This window comes from Cynocephalus volans, chromosome 2 (assembly GCF_027409185.1).
Source record: "Cynocephalus volans isolate mCynVol1 chromosome 2, mCynVol1.pri, whole genome shotgun sequence".
Classification (NCBI taxonomy): domain Eukaryota; kingdom Metazoa; phylum Chordata; class Mammalia; order Dermoptera; family Cynocephalidae; genus Cynocephalus; species Cynocephalus volans.
Window position 1 is genome coordinate 61888046 of NC_084461.1, and position 18100 is coordinate 61906145.

The 18100-nt window shown below is 37.5% G+C and overlaps 1 protein-coding gene across 6 annotated transcripts in view; it reads left to right on the plus strand.

Annotated features, from left to right (window-relative positions):
- The window catches only part of ARHGEF28 (Rho guanine nucleotide exchange factor 28), a 298642-nt gene that overhangs the window by 222297 nt on the left and 58245 nt on the right, over positions 1-18100 (plus strand). For 5 of the 6 annotated variants that reach the window (XM_063085738.1, XM_063085732.1, XM_063085736.1 and 2 more), the window contains 9 exons: positions 274-322; positions 2194-2338; positions 2412-2533; positions 3884-4024; positions 6836-7083; positions 9876-9998; positions 11273-11390; positions 14438-14692; positions 16213-16289. In XM_063085738.1, coding sequence (XP_062941808.1) covers positions 274-322; positions 2194-2338; positions 2412-2533; positions 3884-4024; positions 6836-7083; positions 9876-9998; positions 11273-11390; positions 14438-14692; positions 16213-16289 — 1278 coding nt within the window. The remainder of the gene's footprint in view (positions 1-273; positions 323-2193; positions 2339-2411; positions 2534-3883; positions 4025-6835; positions 7084-9875; positions 9999-11272; positions 11391-14437; positions 14693-16212; positions 16290-18100) is intronic. The other variant, XM_063085735.1, reaches the window with a different exon arrangement.

Here is an 18100-nt window from a genome sequence, read left to right on the forward strand (position 1 = left end):
TTTCTGGTTCCCTGAGGCTTTTGATGAAGCTGGAAGTATTCACGAAGACATGTTCATGAGGCACACCTTCATTATAAATTCCATGTTTCATTCTCATCACATTTTACTCTTCATTGCACTTAATGTCTTTTGCTTTGAATTCTTCTTTGAAATAAATAAAATAACAATGAAAATGATGTAGATAAGAATCCTGTTCTGTGTAACTATTTGGACATTCTTATAGTCCAGTGGTGCTTTGATCTTACTTTATGTGTTTCTAATATCCTTTACCAGAAATTCCAAGAGAAATATAACAAGAACAAACCGCAGACCATCCTTGGAAGTAAGTGATGTGGAAAACAAGAACTTTAAAAAATTTAATACATACCACACATTTTTCCATTGTAAAAATATCTCCTCCTTTTTTGTTTTCTCATTTGCCCAATTATTTCTCCTTTCATAGCCTGCTTGGCATAATTTTTAGTTACACAAAGAGGTCAAGAAGGATATAAACTTCTCTGCCAGCCTAAGAGCTCCTGCATCGTGTATAGTACATGGTCTTTTGTATTAGTGAAGGCTGTAGGAGAAGGTATTACCAGATTGCCTCAATTCTAAGATGCTGTCTAGTGGAATATGATCTATTGATTTGATAACAATCTTTTTGGAAAGAAGAGAAACACTACATTAAATGCACATAATTTTATGTTTTCCTAGCAGTAGCACATACTTATCTATACAAATACACAACCACATTCTTCTAAAGAATTACAAAGTTTGGTGCAAAAAAACTTCAAGTTTGGTGTCTATGGATTTCTTATTAGCTCCTGTTGTTCATTATCATAGTGACCTGGTGTTATGATTACCTATGCTTGAGGCTGTGATTTCATTAACACCTTTAGGATGACAGTGAAATTTTAGGGCATACTGGATTTTTGTTTGCATATTTTTAATTTGGGTAGTTCTGTTTTTTCCTGAATGATACATTGCTGAAATTTAAACAATTTCTCTTGAAAATAATTGGTGGCCTTTGACAGTTCTTTACCATGCATGCAAGAACCAGTCATACCAATGTCTCCTAACTGTGACAATCCTTTGCTTAGTTGTAAGAAAGTTTTCAGTTCCTTCTGCCTAAAGCTGCATTGCTTGACATGTGGCAGGAATTTTAAGTGCATAGTAACTTTTCATTTCAGTGCTGTGACTGATATTTTAAAAACCACTTCAATTGGGACAATTAAGGATGCAAATTCATGGTAACATGCTATTGGATGTGATGTCACACAAGGTTAAGTTAGTGCAGGCAGTAATAGCTGCCACTTCACCTCCTCCCTTACCTCAAGCCCAAAAGTCTCTTGACATCAGTTGTAAGGTGCTTCTCAATTTCATAAGCTTAAACATGAAAATAAAAAGCATCTTAGAATTGACAAAATACCATATATTCCTCTTCTTTATGTAGGAGTCATGAGAATAAAGTTAAATCATACATGTATAAAAATGTTTGTAGTATCCTGAGATCTATATAAGTATTTCTCTCTTTTGCTTGAGAATGAGTATGGTACAGCTATAGTATTATGGGATTCAAATATTTTCTGAGAGTCATTTAGAGTACACATCGAATGTAAATGCACCTGTACCCAGAACATTCTAGAACTGACCAGAAAAGTATAGAAGCACTATTTAGTTTTCAATATGAGAGGGAGAGAGAGAGTGAGGGCAGCCCAGCTTGGCTTGCAGGTTTTATTTGGCTGAGATTCTTCAACCATGAAGAATAGACTCCCCAGCATCATTCCATTCCATTGACATGGTCTCTGTGTGTGTACGCTTGTTTATACACACAATATGCATTCTAGTAATAGTGCTAATGACACCTTGTGTCTATTTAAAGCTGGCTCTAAGGAGTACAAGCAGTAGTTTGTTGGGAAAACTGGCCCAGTGTTTCCCCATTCCATTTCCTTGTCTGTTTGTGTGCTCCCAAACACCTGCAGTCTCCAAGTGGAGATGCAGAAGCAGGCCTGCAGCATGGTACTGGGAATGTGAGAAATGGAAGGGACACTTCAAGTGTCAGGATGTGGCAGGGAGCCTGGTTTCCAGGCAGGACATCTGACACATGAGAAGTGACCGAGCAAGGGTTTAGCTTTCTGGCTAAAGCTTTTAAGCTTTTACGCGTAATTACTGTCCTCTGTGACAGCCACATGAAGCATCCATTCTGATTTCCAGATTCTTCATTTAGAGACGTCCCACAGCCTGGTGTCTCCTTGTCCCCTTCCTCCTCCATGCCTATTGGATTGCCGGCTGGAAGAAAGGAACCCGCGGGGCAGGTCCATCCATTGTCCAGAAGTGTCCCGGGCACCACCTTGGAAAGGTGAGGCTCGGTGTGTTTTTACATCTTAACGGCTCAAGGAGGCTGCTGGGCTAACTTCTGTCTCCTCTCCCAGCTTCAGGAGGTCAGCAACATCCTTGGAGTCTGAGAGTGACAGCTGGAGAAGCAGGTCGCAGTCCGATGAGCTGTTCCAGTCCATGGGCTCTTCTCCCTCCACGGAGTCTTTCATAATGGAAGGTGAGGAGAAGACATGTTTGCGTATATTTGGTGTTTCTGTGAGCATTTGCCAAAAGAAGTATTTTCTGAAGGATATATGATTGAAGCATATTTTATTTTATTTTTTAAAGAAGTTTGTTTCACAGTGTCTCTTTGGTATACATTCTACCTTAAAAAAGAACGAAAACTTAGCCCCAGAGGAGACAGATAGTGACCAAGGAAATATGATGCAGTTTTTACATGGACTTATTCTCAAGAGAATGTATCATAAGCATATGAAGAGAATGAAATGTATTGTGTGCTTATCATTAAAAAAATGTTTCATAGCTATTGATAAACTGGAATAGGATCCTACATTAAAATATATATACTTTCGTTAGTTAAGACTGGTCTTACCTGGATCTCTGAAATCCTTATTCCCATCTGTTGCCTCCTGCTTCTAAGGAAATGAAAGCACTTTTTTTAAAAAAAGTTTATTTTGTAGGACAGGAATTAATCTGGGGAACTGGTTTTTGTATCCGAGCTACATCAACAAGTAAAGGAAAACTAAGGGGAGGAGAGTAGTGGACTCTTCCCCCAAGACCCTGTTTCTTTTATTTTAATCTTAAGCCTTTAAATCTATTGTCAACTCATCTTTACTGTTCTGAGCTGGAATCTCTCTAATGAGTGCCGTTTGGGCAAATGGGGTTTAGTTTTCCTGAAAGGGATGTGTGTGTGTGTGCGCACGTGCGTGCATGTGCATGTGTGTGTGTTTGCGCACGTGCGTGCATGTGCAAGTGTGTGTGTGTGCGTGCGCGTGTGTGCGTGCGTGCGTGTGTGTGTGTGTATGTGTGTGTGTGTGTGTGTGTATGTGTGTTACGCTATCAGAAAAATCTGCACTCACTTGTGACTCAAGTCCTCCTGTGCTACTGTGTGTTTTGCCACTTCCAGGGCAAATCAAGTGGACAAGTACAACACTCAGATTTGAGTCAACAGAGCAAAATAACCTGGGGCAAAAGAAATCAGTAGGTTCAAGATTCTATAAGCACTTTATGGACTCTGAAGGTTACCAAAAATAACACTAAATTAGAACAAGTCAAAACAAACAAAAGAATCTTCAAATATCTATTTTTTCACTTCCATCTACACAGGCACTATTTTAACATCTGCTTATTCTTTGCTTTCATTAAAACTGCCTTGATTTTGGCCTTTTCCTCAGTCTCATTTTCAGACATTTTAACTCCACATTAATAATATTTTGGCTTAGTAGTTTCTACATTCAGAGCCTGTTTATTTAGTGTAATGAAACCGTAAACACGGATACTTGTGAAGGTCTGTTTGTTCTGTGTGTGTTACTGTACTTCTGGCTTTTCTTTTCTAAACATACATTAGATGTTGTGGATTCTTCTCTGTGGAGTGACCTCAGCAGTGATGCCCAGGAGTTTGAAGCAGAATCTTGGAGTCTCGTGGTGGATCCCTCATTTTGTAGTAGACAGGAGAAGGATGTTATCAAAAGACAGGATGTCATTTTTGGTAAGCATTTCAAACATGTTCATTGGGCTGAAGCAGTGCGGTGTAGAGAAGAGCATTTGGATTTGGGATTTGGAACTATACAGACTTGGGCTAAATCCTAGTGCTACCATTTTCTATTTACTTGATCTAAGACAATTTATTTAACTCACCTGGACCTCACTTTCTTCATCTGTAAAATGGGGATAATGATAATCAGGTTTTAAATCGATGCTTTAAATGATAAATGATACATTTAAGTTTATCATTTAAATGATAAATCAGGTTGTGAGGCTTAAATGAGGTGTTGTACGTACTTGGTACAGAGCAAATTTTATTTTCCATACCCTTTTCAAGTTTACTTAGGCTTGGCCTATATTCTCTTACTTCTTCCATATAAGAATCACAGAGAGCATTCACATATTTCAATGTGGGGGGAGCCAGAGCACCAGCCTATGGAGCTACAGTTTGACCACATACACCAGAGGGTGCCATTCATAGACTGCAGTGTCACTGCAGCACCTGCATTAGGGCAGTGCTCGAGTGTGTGCTGCAGTCCTGAGTATAGAATTCAACTGTAGTGAGATTTTACTATCTCATGCTATCTTGAGGTGGAGGTGATCTGAATTACGGGGAGTTAAATTATAGACTAATTAGGAAAAAATGAAGTTTTAAACAATTTCAGGTACAAAGTAGATGTGAAAAAGTGGTTCCAAGAAGATACCCTACTTTAAAGATGAGACTGGCTCTTAATTTTCACTAATCCTGTGTTTGAAAGTATTAGCCAGAAAGTCCATTGGCATCGAGGACACCTTCTCACCTGCTTCTGGTGGTGGTTATGCAGGTCAGGCAAGGAGGTGTGCAAGCGTGCTTTGAAATATCTCAAGGGCTGTAGGGGTGGGAGTTACTTTGGAAGGGAAGATTCTGTCCCTTTAAGTATTTCTCAAGCAATTTATATTATACTGCCTATTTTCTTCATTTACTTCTCAACTTCCTATATTATTAAAAAGAATCTAACCCGTTTGGGGGATGACTTGTCACACACAGCATGGCCTTTGGTGTCAGTGAGGCTTGTGTTCCAAGCCGAATCCCTCACCCTGTCTTTCTCATTGTTTCCCTATTAAAGATAAGGAAAATCATTCTAATTTTTTGGGTCATAGTGGATCAACAGATTAAAGGATTAAATGAAATCATGCGGGTAAATAGTATGTTTAGCACAGTGTAGGCACTAAAAACATGGTAAGAAGATAATAATTTCAAGTTAGGGGATTCCCAATTATAGAGATGTTTGCTTATGATAAAATAATAAACAAAGCTATGTTTAGATGGCTTACTCTCCATGGCTGATATTTTAGATTGTTTCCCAAAACATACAGTAAGTTTAGAAACACTCATTAATGCAGAACTTATACTTCTGGTGTTCCCACAAATTGTGAGTTGTTATTTTCTCTCATGATACATTTTAAAAATTGAGATATAATTTACATACCATAAAATTAAACCCTTTACAATGTACAATCTTATGGTTTTTAGTGTATTCACAAAAGTTGTGCACCCATCAGGCACTGTCTAAACCCAGAACATTTGCATCACTTCAAAAAGAAACTCTGTACCTGTTAGCTGTCACTCCCCATTTCTCCCTTTCACCTGCCCCTGGCAACCACTATTCTACTTTGTGTCCTGTGGATTTGCCTATTCTGGGCATTTCACATAAATGGTACAATATGTGGTCTTTTGTGACTGGCTTCTGTCACTTAGCAAAATGTTTTCAACGTTCATTCTAGTTGTAATATATATGTCAGTACTCCATTCCTTTTTATGGCTGACTAATATTCCATTTTGTTTAATCATCAGTTGATGGACATTTTGGGTTGTTTCCACTTTTTGGGCCTTTATGTTTAATCTTCTGAGGAACTACCAGACTGTTTTCCAAATCTGCTATACCATTTTACATTCCCAACAGCAATGCATGAGAGTTCCAATTTCTCCCACATTCTATCTTTTTTTATTATAATTGTCCTAGTGTATGGGAAATGATGTCTCATTTTGGTTTTGATTTGCATTTCCCTAACGACTAATGATGTTGAACATCTTCATGTGCTTTTTGGCCATTTTAATATCTCTTTGGAGAAAGATCTATTTAAATTCTTTGCTCATTTTAAAATTGGGTTGTTTTTTTATTGTAGAGTTGTAAGAGTTTTTAAAAAATATATTTAGGATACAAGTTCCTCATCAGGTATAGGATTTGCAACTATTTTTTGCCCATTCTGCGGATTGTTTTTTCACTTTCTTGATGGTGTCTTTTGACTGTGATACATTTTTCCCGTGGAGAACGTGAAATTTTGGTGACAGATCCTGCAATAGAAAGTACCTACTGTTGTCTGCATTGAGGAGCTTTATTATATTTAGTTCAATTTAATTCATCAAATTAATTGTGTTCCTACTCAATGCAAAACCAAAGAAATAAAGAAAACCAGCAAACCAAGTTATCTTTTATAGAACATTCAGGGAGGAATGGCCTGGTTTCTAGCTGAAGGTACCTAAAGATGATAACTCATTATATTATGAGAGTTTCAGATACATTTGACTCTTATTTGGACTTGACTTACATATATCCTCCCTTAATATCTGGAAAAAAGAAAGTAGCTTAATATTTTGAATTTAAGTTAAATATTTAATCAGTGCTGATTTTTATATTCGAAGAAATATTGTTATTCATAAACATCTGTTCTTTTTTATTTGTGTACCATATAGTGCTGAATTGCTAATTTGGGTCAATAGGGATACTTTGTTTTTCAAGCTTGTGTAAAACATGTTTCTGCTCACATATTTCAGAGCTAATGCAAACAGAAATGCATCACATCCAGACCCTGTTCATCATGTCTGAGATCTTCAGGAAAGGCATGAAAGAGGAGCTGCAGCTTGACCACAGCACTGTGGATAAGATCTTCCCCTGTTTAGATGAGTTGCTTGAAATCCATAGACATTTCTTCTATAGCATGAAGGAGCGAAGGCAAGAATCTTGTGCTGGCAATGACAGAAATTTTGTGATCGACCGAATTGGAGATATTCTGGTACAACAGGTGAGAAAGTTTTAAGGACCTCAAAAACCTAAAGGTTTGTAGACTCTCTATAGTGTTAAAAGCCTGTGGAAAAATGGAATTAATTTCATTACAATTATTGCCAGATGGGCTTGGTTGGTTTTCTTTTATTTGATGTTGATTTGTATGACTAATGCCTGAGAGCTTTTACCAGCCAATGTCTGAGTCCTCTGTGTGTCACAGGACCTAGCTGGGTCATCCCTGACCCTATAGCTGCCTCTGTCAGGAGTTACGGTCATACATTAATCCCCTTATGAAAATCCTACTTAGACTTTTTGATGTGATGGGCTCTTTAATAACATGGTTCCCCCAGTGGGCCTGTAATAATCTCACTAATGTCTCCAAGACAAATGCTGGATCAGCTTAGGAGGAGTGAGGCAAGTCTATTATCATTAAAGCTCTAGAGTTCATGCCCGGGGACAAGACAAGCAAAGCTCACTAGAGGAACACACTTTTTAAGTGCTCGGGATGTTTGAAGCATCAGCAAGAATAGGTTGAGCCACTCTCCTAATAAAAGCAAACCACCACCGCCTGCTTTTGACAATGTGCATCAGCCCCCTGAACTCTTGGAAGGGGTTCTCCATTAAAAACATGCTAATAGAGAAGTTAGATAACATGGGACTCCCATATGGCAGTCATTTTTAGGGTGCTTTTATGTGTATTACCTCATTTAAGCTTTACACCATTGCGAGGTAGATGTATTCTTCCAAAAACTGAGGCATGGAGAAGGTAATGACTTTCTCATAAGTGACCTAACTAGGATTTCAATCCAAACCTGCTCTTTCTTCAACATGAGCTAAAAATATGCTATCTTTGAGACATATGTTATGACTTTCTGGGGAAGCATTTACCATCACAAGACTGTAAATCCCAGTAAGGCAGGGATCCTTGTCTATTAGACAACTACTGATTTCAGCACCTAGAACAGTGCTTGGTACTATAAATATTTATTGAATGAATGGGTCATTTAGGAAAAAAGACACCACCAGGAATTCAGTTGAATGCCAGGTTTTATGATCACCTACTGTGCTTGGGGAAAGGCATGGAGATCCATCTGTACTTACTTTAGTATGGCTTTCCCTAGGTAGATGCCAAAATGCCATCTTCTCCCAAAATATTATTTTTTGAAGCAGTTTAACCCAGTCGCATATAGTGATGGAGTTTAGCTGTTGGTCTGTTTGCTAAAAATGGGGAAGTTAAGTTCATTGAAATCAATATGCTTAAATATGATATAAATACAAGTATTTTTAATGCATAAAAACACAACTTGAGTTATTGCCCAATAGCCACTCCTTCATGTCTAACAATGTAAAAATGCACACTAGTAATAACAGTTTTTAATCAAAGAGGTATCTGCTTTGCAAATTGTCTTTAAAGTCCTGACCTGTTCTGTCCTCATTATTAACCTGAAACATGACGCCAAGTAACAGGGCCACATTAAGTGAGTGTAAAATACTTCGCAAGACAGCTTGAATAAAACTGTCTGAATGTGTCTGAGTGAACTTGAACCTCAGTGCATTCAAAAATAAAGTGTAAGAGTTTTATTTTGTCATTTGAAATTATTTGCATCTTTCCTTGATACAAATAATCATGACTTTACCATGCTTTAATTCTAATCATTTAAACCATTTTCATTCTTAAGATACTTTCATATTAACAAAAATAGCATATCTCTATCAGCTGTATATTTATTTAATTTCTGTGGATAAATTGAGAGCAAGGTTTGGGAAGCTGGCTCTCACATGGGATGGTGGTCTCCTGGATGAAGCACATACTACCCCTTTGGGGAAAGGATCCTTGGTATTCAGAGAAAAGGATTTCAGTCTGCTTGAGTGTTCCAGTTGTTGATCAGCATAGTGGGTGTGGCAAGGGGTCTCCCAGTACTTTGTTAATAAAGGTGTTTCCTGAGGATTAAATTAACAATTTAAGTGGTTTAAAGATCATCTTTTGAGACATATTGGCCTCAAGTATAGATAAAAGTGGAAGCAAAGATTAAAAAATACCAGAGATGGTGATGTAAATATTAAGTACTTTTCAGGGGGGAGGGATGGTGTGTGTGTTCTTGTTTCTGTTGCAGTGATCTTCAGTGTGGACAAGTGCACGTAGGGCTATCATAACCTAAAAAACTGGCATTCAAATCATCCAGCTAATAATTCTCAACACATTGCACTGAGTTGGTTCCTGTGTAGATTTTTCTACAAGTCAGGCTTATTGAAATATCCAAACCACATCTCTACTTCTCTTCATCAGTTAATAAATTGACATTTTCTTTCATCTTGGCTAATGATAGCCTGTCACTTGACCTAATTCTGATGTGTGGACAAAACTCAAATTCCCAACTGGGGACAGAATCTATGGACATGGTCAGTAGCCAATGTAAATGCCACCTGGTATTTTCTTTGGGAGGCCAGACCTTCCTGAGGGCCCCCAAATGTGGCTACATACTCTTCTTTCAATCTAAATAAAACTACAAATTGAAATGAGAAAGCTGTAAAAAACTGAAAAAGGAATAGAAATCATCAAATATTCTTCATCTGGCTATTTGATAATCAGTATAATATAATCACTTTAGGTTGAACCTTACCACTCAACTGCTTTCTTTTATTTTAATTTAAACAGTGTCTGGGGAAGAGAAGTGATTGTGTTTAGAAATTCCATGATGTTTATTCTTTATTTGCAAGTAATGTTTTATAGTATATGAAAATTGCATGTTCTTTTCTGTGTTCAGAACTTATTAAATTTATAAACCGTTATTGAAATTTTATTCTTGTCAGTTTTCAGAAGAAAATGCAAGTAAAATGAAGAAGATATATGGAGAATTCTGCAGCCATCACAAAGAAGCTGTTAGCCTTTTTAAAGAACTCCAGCAGAATAAAAAGTTTCAGAATTTTATTAAGGCAAGTATTTTAAAACTTTATTACAAAGTGGTAAATCAGTATGAGGAAATAGTTCATACTTTGCTTCTTACATGATTTAAACAAGTTTTATATTTAGGTGCTGTTTTTCAGGGGGAGGAGAAGGAAATGGTAGGTTTGTAACAAAGATGGAAAATCACTTTTTCTGTGTTAGTGAAATATTTCTTCCAAATCATTTTCTTTTGTATCTTTTGTTTGTGAGGTCATGCCCTCCAAACTTCTGAGAATATTTGTAATATCCTGGAAAGCTTTTTCATGTCCTGAAAAGTTATATATCAGAAAAATCAAAGTAAAAAAAACCACAGAATTTACCTCACCCCCATTGTGTTACTTTGAAGCTAATTCATGACATTATATAATTTCATCTGTAATATAAACCTCTAAACAGCATATTTTAAAAAGTATTACACTTAAATTTAAAAATTAAAAAATTTTAAATTAATAAATTAAAAATTAAAATTATTACACTAAATAAATTAGCAATAATTCTTTGATATCTTCAAATTTCACTAATTATCTCAAAAAAGTGGATTGCTTAAATCAATATCTGACCAAGATTCATATATTGTATTTGGTGGTTATATCTCTTAAATCTCTTAATTTGAATGCTCTCCCTCCTTTTCCCCCTTCCTCCAGTTCATTTGTTGAAGAAATTTGTCCTGTAAAGTTTCCTGGATTCTAAATTTTTACCTGCTATTTTAAAAATGCTACCAGATTCTCCTCCTTTTTTTTTTTTTCTTTCCTTAATGTACATGTATGTTGAGGACTTGAAAACTTTTAAGGAAAAGGACTTTGAGATATTTAGAAAAAAGTTGCCCTGATTTGAAGTAACTATGCCAAAGAAGCCCTATTAGAAAAACAAATAGTAAACTGCAAACTCATGTTCACAGTCCAACTTTGATTTCTGATTATTTCTCAAAAACTTTGGCTGTGTATGAATCCTGGCACGTGGAAGAATTGGAGCTTGCTTTCTTTTGGAATTAACTACAAATATATCAGAGTAGCTTGAAACTTCTTGAAATCTTGGAGAGTTGAGGTATTCAAATTAATGACAAAGTGTAAAATTTAAATTAATGATAGTGCATCAAGTTTTAATTAATAACGATGAATATTATAAGTCCGTACAGAATTGTACCGTTGCAGATTCTTCACATTATTAAATTCATATGTAAAAGTTAAATACAGGTTAGAATTTGTGTATATATATATTAAAAAAAAAAAAAAATATATATATATATATATATATATTTTTTAAGCTCCGAAATAGTAATCTTTTGGTTCGACGCCGAGGAATTCCAGAATGCATTCTGCTGGTCACTCAGCGTATCACAAAATACCCCGTCTTGGTGGAAAGGATCCTGCAGTACACAAAGGGTGAGTGGTGACTTCTGGGACAAACATTTGCCTCTCTTTTTGGTTTTAAACACAGCTGAGGTGTCCTAAATAGGTATAAGTGCTTCTGGCCTCTGATTCATATTTTCATTTTGGGGAAACTGTAAAAGCCTTAGAATTTGGATTCATTTTGAGAAATTATCTTTCCTAATGCAGGTTAGTTAATAGTCTGAGTGCCTACAAGTAGCCCAAACAAAGCAGGCTTCTTCATTCTCTGACCCTGCCTTTCTCCTGTACGTTTCCGCATAGGTGGACCTTCTTACTTCCTCCTCTTTCTCACCTTCTGTTACCTCACAGCAGTCTGGTGAAACAATGCCGTTGCTCCTGTCACCAAATGCCAGCTCTCCCAACCAATGAGTTATTAGATTAAGGATGTTTGTGTGAAGGAGATATTACTGACCCTGTCAATTCATCAAGTTCCAGGGAGTGACATTTGGGCATCTTTTAAGAAGCTATTAATGCACATGGCTGGACTGTAAACCCCTTGTGGGATCTCCTTGCCTGGGGCACAGCTGGTTCTTCACTGGCTGGTACAGAATAGGCTATCAGTTAATAAATACGTATCAGTGCAATGCAAAAATAAATAAAAATGCCTAATCCTCAGGCTAGCTTATTGATCTTGAGTAAAAATTATTATTAGGGTGTTAGTGTGTTATATTAACAAAGACTTGGGTTTAGAATTGTGTAAACTTGCATTGCCACTGTATATACCTGGCTCTGCCACTCATTAGTTGAGTAAGTTAATTAACTGAGCTTCAGTTTTCTCCACTACAAAATGAGAATAGTAATTCTAATCTTACAGAATAAGGTTGTCTCAGAAAGTGCCCAGTGCAGAGCATGGTGTAAACAAGGTGCTCATTAGGTGGGAGCTGTTTTTATTGCCTTTATTATTGTCAGTTGACTTACAGATAACTAAAATGACAATGAGGTCTTAAATGCCCACTCTACCAAACTCAACTTCTAACATTTTTTGGGGGGTGGGGTGGGGGGTGGAAGGCAGTATCTAGGTAAGTAGACATGCGTAATTTATACTTTTCATTTTTTCAGCCACACTTAGAACTAAATTCGGGCAGTACAGGCAGGAATGGTAGCATTTATTTCTTATGTCCCATTTTCATTACTCCCTACATTTTAATGTATAAGAGGATATAATATAAACAGAAAAGCCTCATAAACTTTGTTCTCAGCAAAAGAACGAAAACGAAATTAAGGCTTTTCAGTTTGTATTATTTTATATTCTCTTTCTTGAGTTTACTACAGTACCTCAAGGACTAAAATCTATCAGATTGTGTTAGTCAGCAGTGCTACTCCAAGAGTCATCCCATGTCCAATTCCTGGTGGAATAAATAACAATGGTGGCCTACTGTGTGTCAGAAACTGTAAGTATGACTATGGCTCCTCAGGCACAGTCGCAGGTTGGCTGAATGGATGCCTCCTCCTTCGGCCAGACCTTCCCAAAGGCCGGTCACTCCCTGGGCTTCTGAGGACACTGGTTCACATGACTCTTTAGTGGCAGTGCTCCTCCAACTTAATTAGTCATGCCCTTCACCTGGGGATCTTGTTTACATGTGGATTCTGAGTCAGCAGGTCTGGGGTGGAGGCCAAGGTAAGCACGTCTAACAAGACTCCCAGGTGTGGCTGGTGCTGCTGCACTTTGAGTAGCAAGGCATTATAAGACAGTAATTGGTCCCTAAAGGTCAAAAGACTTTGAGTCTTTTCTTGGCCTTACCCTAATTCACTTTGTAATTCAACTTTGATTTTTCTCTACTCAGCTTTCCTGTTTATAAAATATGCTCTTTAGAAATAACAACTTTTTTTTTTTTTTTGGAAGGGAGAGGCTTAGTGGAGGTAAGGTATAGTAAAGTAGTGAGGAGTAGATATGCTTTGAAGACAGTGAGAAAGACTCTTTTTTTGTTCAAGATGGGTGTCAGGATCTGCTCCTTGAGGTTTTCTGATAAAACCCTCATGTATTTATTTACAACATTTAGGACCTGTTTAGACCATTTGGAGGACATACTCCTGTTCCACTTGACTGCTGTTTCTAAGTGTTTATTTCTGCTGCTCTAGGTTCTAGAGAACCTTTCGTTTCTGTCAGTTTTTCTTCTCTCCTTCTAGCACCTCTGACTTCCTGAAACTTTACCTTTCAGTTGTAGATGCTTAAGTAAATATCAAGTAAGTGGTCTTTATCATCAAATGGGAAAAATCGATAAATTCATTTTCATTTGGAGTTTCAGGAGGCTATTCCAGAAACTCCTCCAGAGTATTTTCTTGAGATAATCTAGAGATAAGAGCAGGTGGCCAGTCTTTAAAAGAATGAAAACTGGAATCTGTGATTATTATGCTGTGGCCAACCTATCCATTAAGCATAGTGCCTTGGTCCCAAGAAAATATTTTAATTTCTTTTACGATCAGAAGAAAAAAATAACATTTTAGGTGGAAGAAAATGTTTTATTTATAATGTTAATGTATTCACATTTATGCTAACACAATCGTAAACTGTAATTTTGGATATTATTTTTATGGAGGAAGGGATCCAGGAAGGCAGATGGATCTGGGGCCAATTCAAGTCACCCTTTGGCTCCATTTCTGAGAGGACACTTGTGTGGCTTGGCCCCACAGCTGGGTTAAGTTCTAAGAATCTCAGTGTGGGGATTACTTGATGACCTGTGCCTGGGAAGGTGGAGGGAAGGCTTAAGTTAGCATCTAACACATTCTCTGCACTGGGGGGAAAGTCAGACCCATTCTTAGAACTCATACATCTTCTCGTCAGCTGAAGCACATTTAATAATGCAAATCTTTTATAATCAGTATTTTTTTTGGCAGAGGAGGGTACAGAGTGACAGTATAGTATTTTGGGGGAAAGGGTGCAGAGTGACAGTATAGTATTTGAATTTAACCCAACATTTTTCTTATGGGATTTTTGTTATTTAGATGATACATTTATCTATATTGAAAAACTAAAGAAAAAATTTTCTTCCTTAGCACTCTGGCATATGTTATAGTGTTCTTTCTTTCTTTTTCCCCTGCAGAAAGAACTGAAGAACATAAAGACTTATGCAAAGCTCTTTGCTTAATTAAAGACATGATTGCAGCAGTGGATTTAAAAGTTAATGAATATGAGAAAAACCAAAAATGGCTCGAGATCCTAAATAAGATTGAAAACAAAACATACACAAAGCTCAAAAATGGCCATGTGTTTCGGAAGCAGGCACTGATAAGTAAAGAAAGGACACTGTTACACGATGGCCTTGTTTACTGGAAAACTGCTACGGGGCGTTTCAAAGGTACTGTGGGACCAACTTCTCTCCCTTTCATACACATTATTCATTCAGCAGAGGACAGATGTCCAAAAAGAAAAAAAACCTCAGAATTACAGGCACACACACATAAATCCTGGGTCAGTTGACAGATGGAGGTGTGAACTTCTTTAGGCAAATGGGGCCAGTCATACAGATCTTTGGTTGGAGTTTGCTGCCCCATGCAAAAAGATTCATATATATATTTTATGAATCTGTAACTTTGGATGTCTGAAATCAAAGGAACTGAGAGGTCTGCTAATCATTATTGGCATGGAAATATTATTCTGGCAAATATGGTGTGTTGAAAGCAAGGCAGTACACCTGCACACCTAGGCTCTGTTATGTGCCAAGCCAGTCTGTGGCTGTCAGACCAACGAAAGGAAGAGTAAAAAGAACTCTGTGTCATCTTTGTTATTAAGTAATGCAGTGTGTCTACATACATGCCAGCACTGGTGCACTTAGTTCTACTGTTTGCTCACAGACATTAATTCAACTCTTATTTTGGCTAGAGTCTAGAGCAGTTTATTCCATTTCTTAAGGACTGAATCTGTAATTAGCACATTGCCTGATCCAGGCCTTCTCACCCTGGCCACACAATAGAATGACCTCTGGAGCATAAGAAAACTACTGATGCTCATGCCTCCTTCCAGAGATTGTGATTTTTTTGGTCTGGGGATGAAGCCCAAGCATAGGGATGCTTAAAAGCTCCCCAGGTGAGAGCTAAGAACCACAGGCATAGTCTCCTTGTTTCTAACACTTAATCTTAACAACTTCCTGATGATGAGAGGATGAGGTAGTTAAATTCTAGTTACTCAAAGGTTATTACACATTAGAGGACGATCAGCTTTTGACAGAGGTTGCAGCCAATGTCTGATGTAAGAGTTGTTGATCCGCAACTTGCAATGTTGTATGGGGAAACTATTAACCACAATCTGTAGATCCTATTGTCATTTGCTCTTTATCCATTTATTAGAATCAGTGATTTGGAAACCTCATGTTAGAATGTTTAGTGGTTGTAGTGAATTGAGTTCTTGTTAACAATTTGTAAGGGAAGCATGGAATTTTAAACCTCACTCAGGTCTAGATGAAACAAAATAGCATGTTTGCAGACATAATTCCAGGCAGAAGCTGCTCTCTTACGTTTTCTCTTAAGCACTTTTTTCCCCCTAAAAGTAAGCGCTTGCTCCATTCTATTATAACTTCCCATTTTATTGGATATTTTTCTTCCATTTTGAAAGCTACAAAATTAAATTTTGCTGGAGATTTACCTATGGTTAGACACACAAGTATGCACACTTAAACACAGCTTTCTACTAAGTTATCTATAGAATGTATTTGGGCTTTTGTAATACAGGTGTTTTTAAAGAGTTTCATAATCAGACTAAATCTTAGTCTTTTTATTTTTATTGAATTATTTAAATTCAGGGATGAAATAAAAATATTTAATAAAGGCATTTGTACTGTGGTTTGTATCATTAATACTAGTAATGTTTTTTTCTTTGAAGATATCCTAGCTCTCCTTCTAACTGATGTGCTGCTCTTTTTACAAGAAAAAGACCAGAAATACATCTTTGCAGCTGTTGTAAGTATATGACCATGTGATACATATTTTAATCGGTTTAAGCCCACATTTCCTTGAAAAATGTCTGGGATTCCTTCCTAGTGAAATAAAATGGTTATTAGCAAGAATATGCCCCTGTTATAGTCCCATTTTTATTAGTGATTGCAGCATTCCATAGTGAGCATTTAATTGGGTTGAATTAGCACAATAAGTATTGATTTATCACAGGGCTGGTAGTCAGCTGGTTCAGCAGTTTAACCAATTGTAAAAACACTGAAGTACTTTAGTACTGGTTAGTGAATAGGCACTGCCCAAGTGCCCCCTTGCCATCTGGCTGTCTTGGTCTTTCCTCCAAACTCCATCCCCACACCTACTCCCTTCCCTCAGATCCAGCAACTAAAATGTCAATGCTAGGCACAGTGGTCACTTCTAGCACCCTGTCCTCTCCATGCCAATTGGATGGTGCCCTTGTGATACCACTTGTTAACCCCAAAATGACTGTCATGATGTTCCTTCTGCCAAACAAGAGAACACCATCCTGGTAGCCAAATTTTAAAGAAGATTCTTATTTGTGTTATAATGGCTACTAATTCACGTAACACTTATCTTTTAGTGTGTTAGATTAATCCCATTGGCAGCACCTACTTAGACTAGTGGTAAAACCAGTATTTGATAACATTCCTTACATAGCATCTGTACGGTCCAAAATGATTTAGAGAAGGAAGACATCATCAATGACCTCCTCGTTAGCGTCGTGGAGCATCAAGACCTGCTAGAGAAAAGAATCCAAGACCCGTTACCAATGTGGGCCGTATAAAGTGGCTCTCTAAAATACTGGTGTTTATCATCCGTTAAATCATAGGAAATTCAGGTACCCTTAGCAGATATCATCAATGCCAACTGGTTTTGGCAAATTCAAAGCTCAGTAAAATTTCTGTTATGCTGTTCAGAGAAAGCAAAGAAACATGTCTGCACAGTGATGGGATTCTGGGGGAAGGGGCAGGAGCAGTACCTTACCTGCCTGGTTGTGCTCATCAGGTTGGCCTGACAGACTTGCTCCTCTCATTTGGTACATTACCTGTCCTTGGCATACTGAAGTTGAGTTGTATAAAGGATAACAAGAAGCCTTAAACAAGTCCCCATGTCCCTGATCCATACGAATGTATCTATTGAAAATTTCATGAAACCTACTGATTTGTCCAGAAGTCTCTCTATGTTGTTATTGAGGATGCTCTGAAAGAACATGGAGAGAGTAAGTGGGAAGGTGAGGACCATTTGGTGTAACCTGTAGGATAGTAAGGGCCATGCTGGAAGAGAAAACAAATTTACACCACATCCTTACAGAAGCAAAGGTTTCTTCAACACCCAAAGACCTGAAAGAGAAGCAAACCCTGCTTCCTGGTGGTATTATAGGCCAAATGACCCGCTGGTTGATCAAGAATTACACACAGCATAAAGACGAGTGTCTTGTCTTCTTGAACAACATAGCATATAGATTCAGATCAAGCCATGATGCTGAACTTATAGTATGACTTGAAATATGTATCTGTTCCTCTTCTCTCATATGACCTCTGGGAGAGTTGTCTGTGCAACCCACAGATCACATTCATCATTGAATAGGATGTAAGGAATGCAATCCACAAAATGCCAGAACGAAGGCAGCCACAACTTAGGTCTTCTTGGTAGAATGTGCTTGGCTGTGAACAGCAGTATAGGGTTGCTCATACTGTTTCTTGAAGATGTTAGTCTGACATGTAGTTGCAATCATAAGGCCAGCCAAGACCTTGGTGATATCAAGGAGCAAAAGAGAAAGCTTTATTTTATTCTTAAAG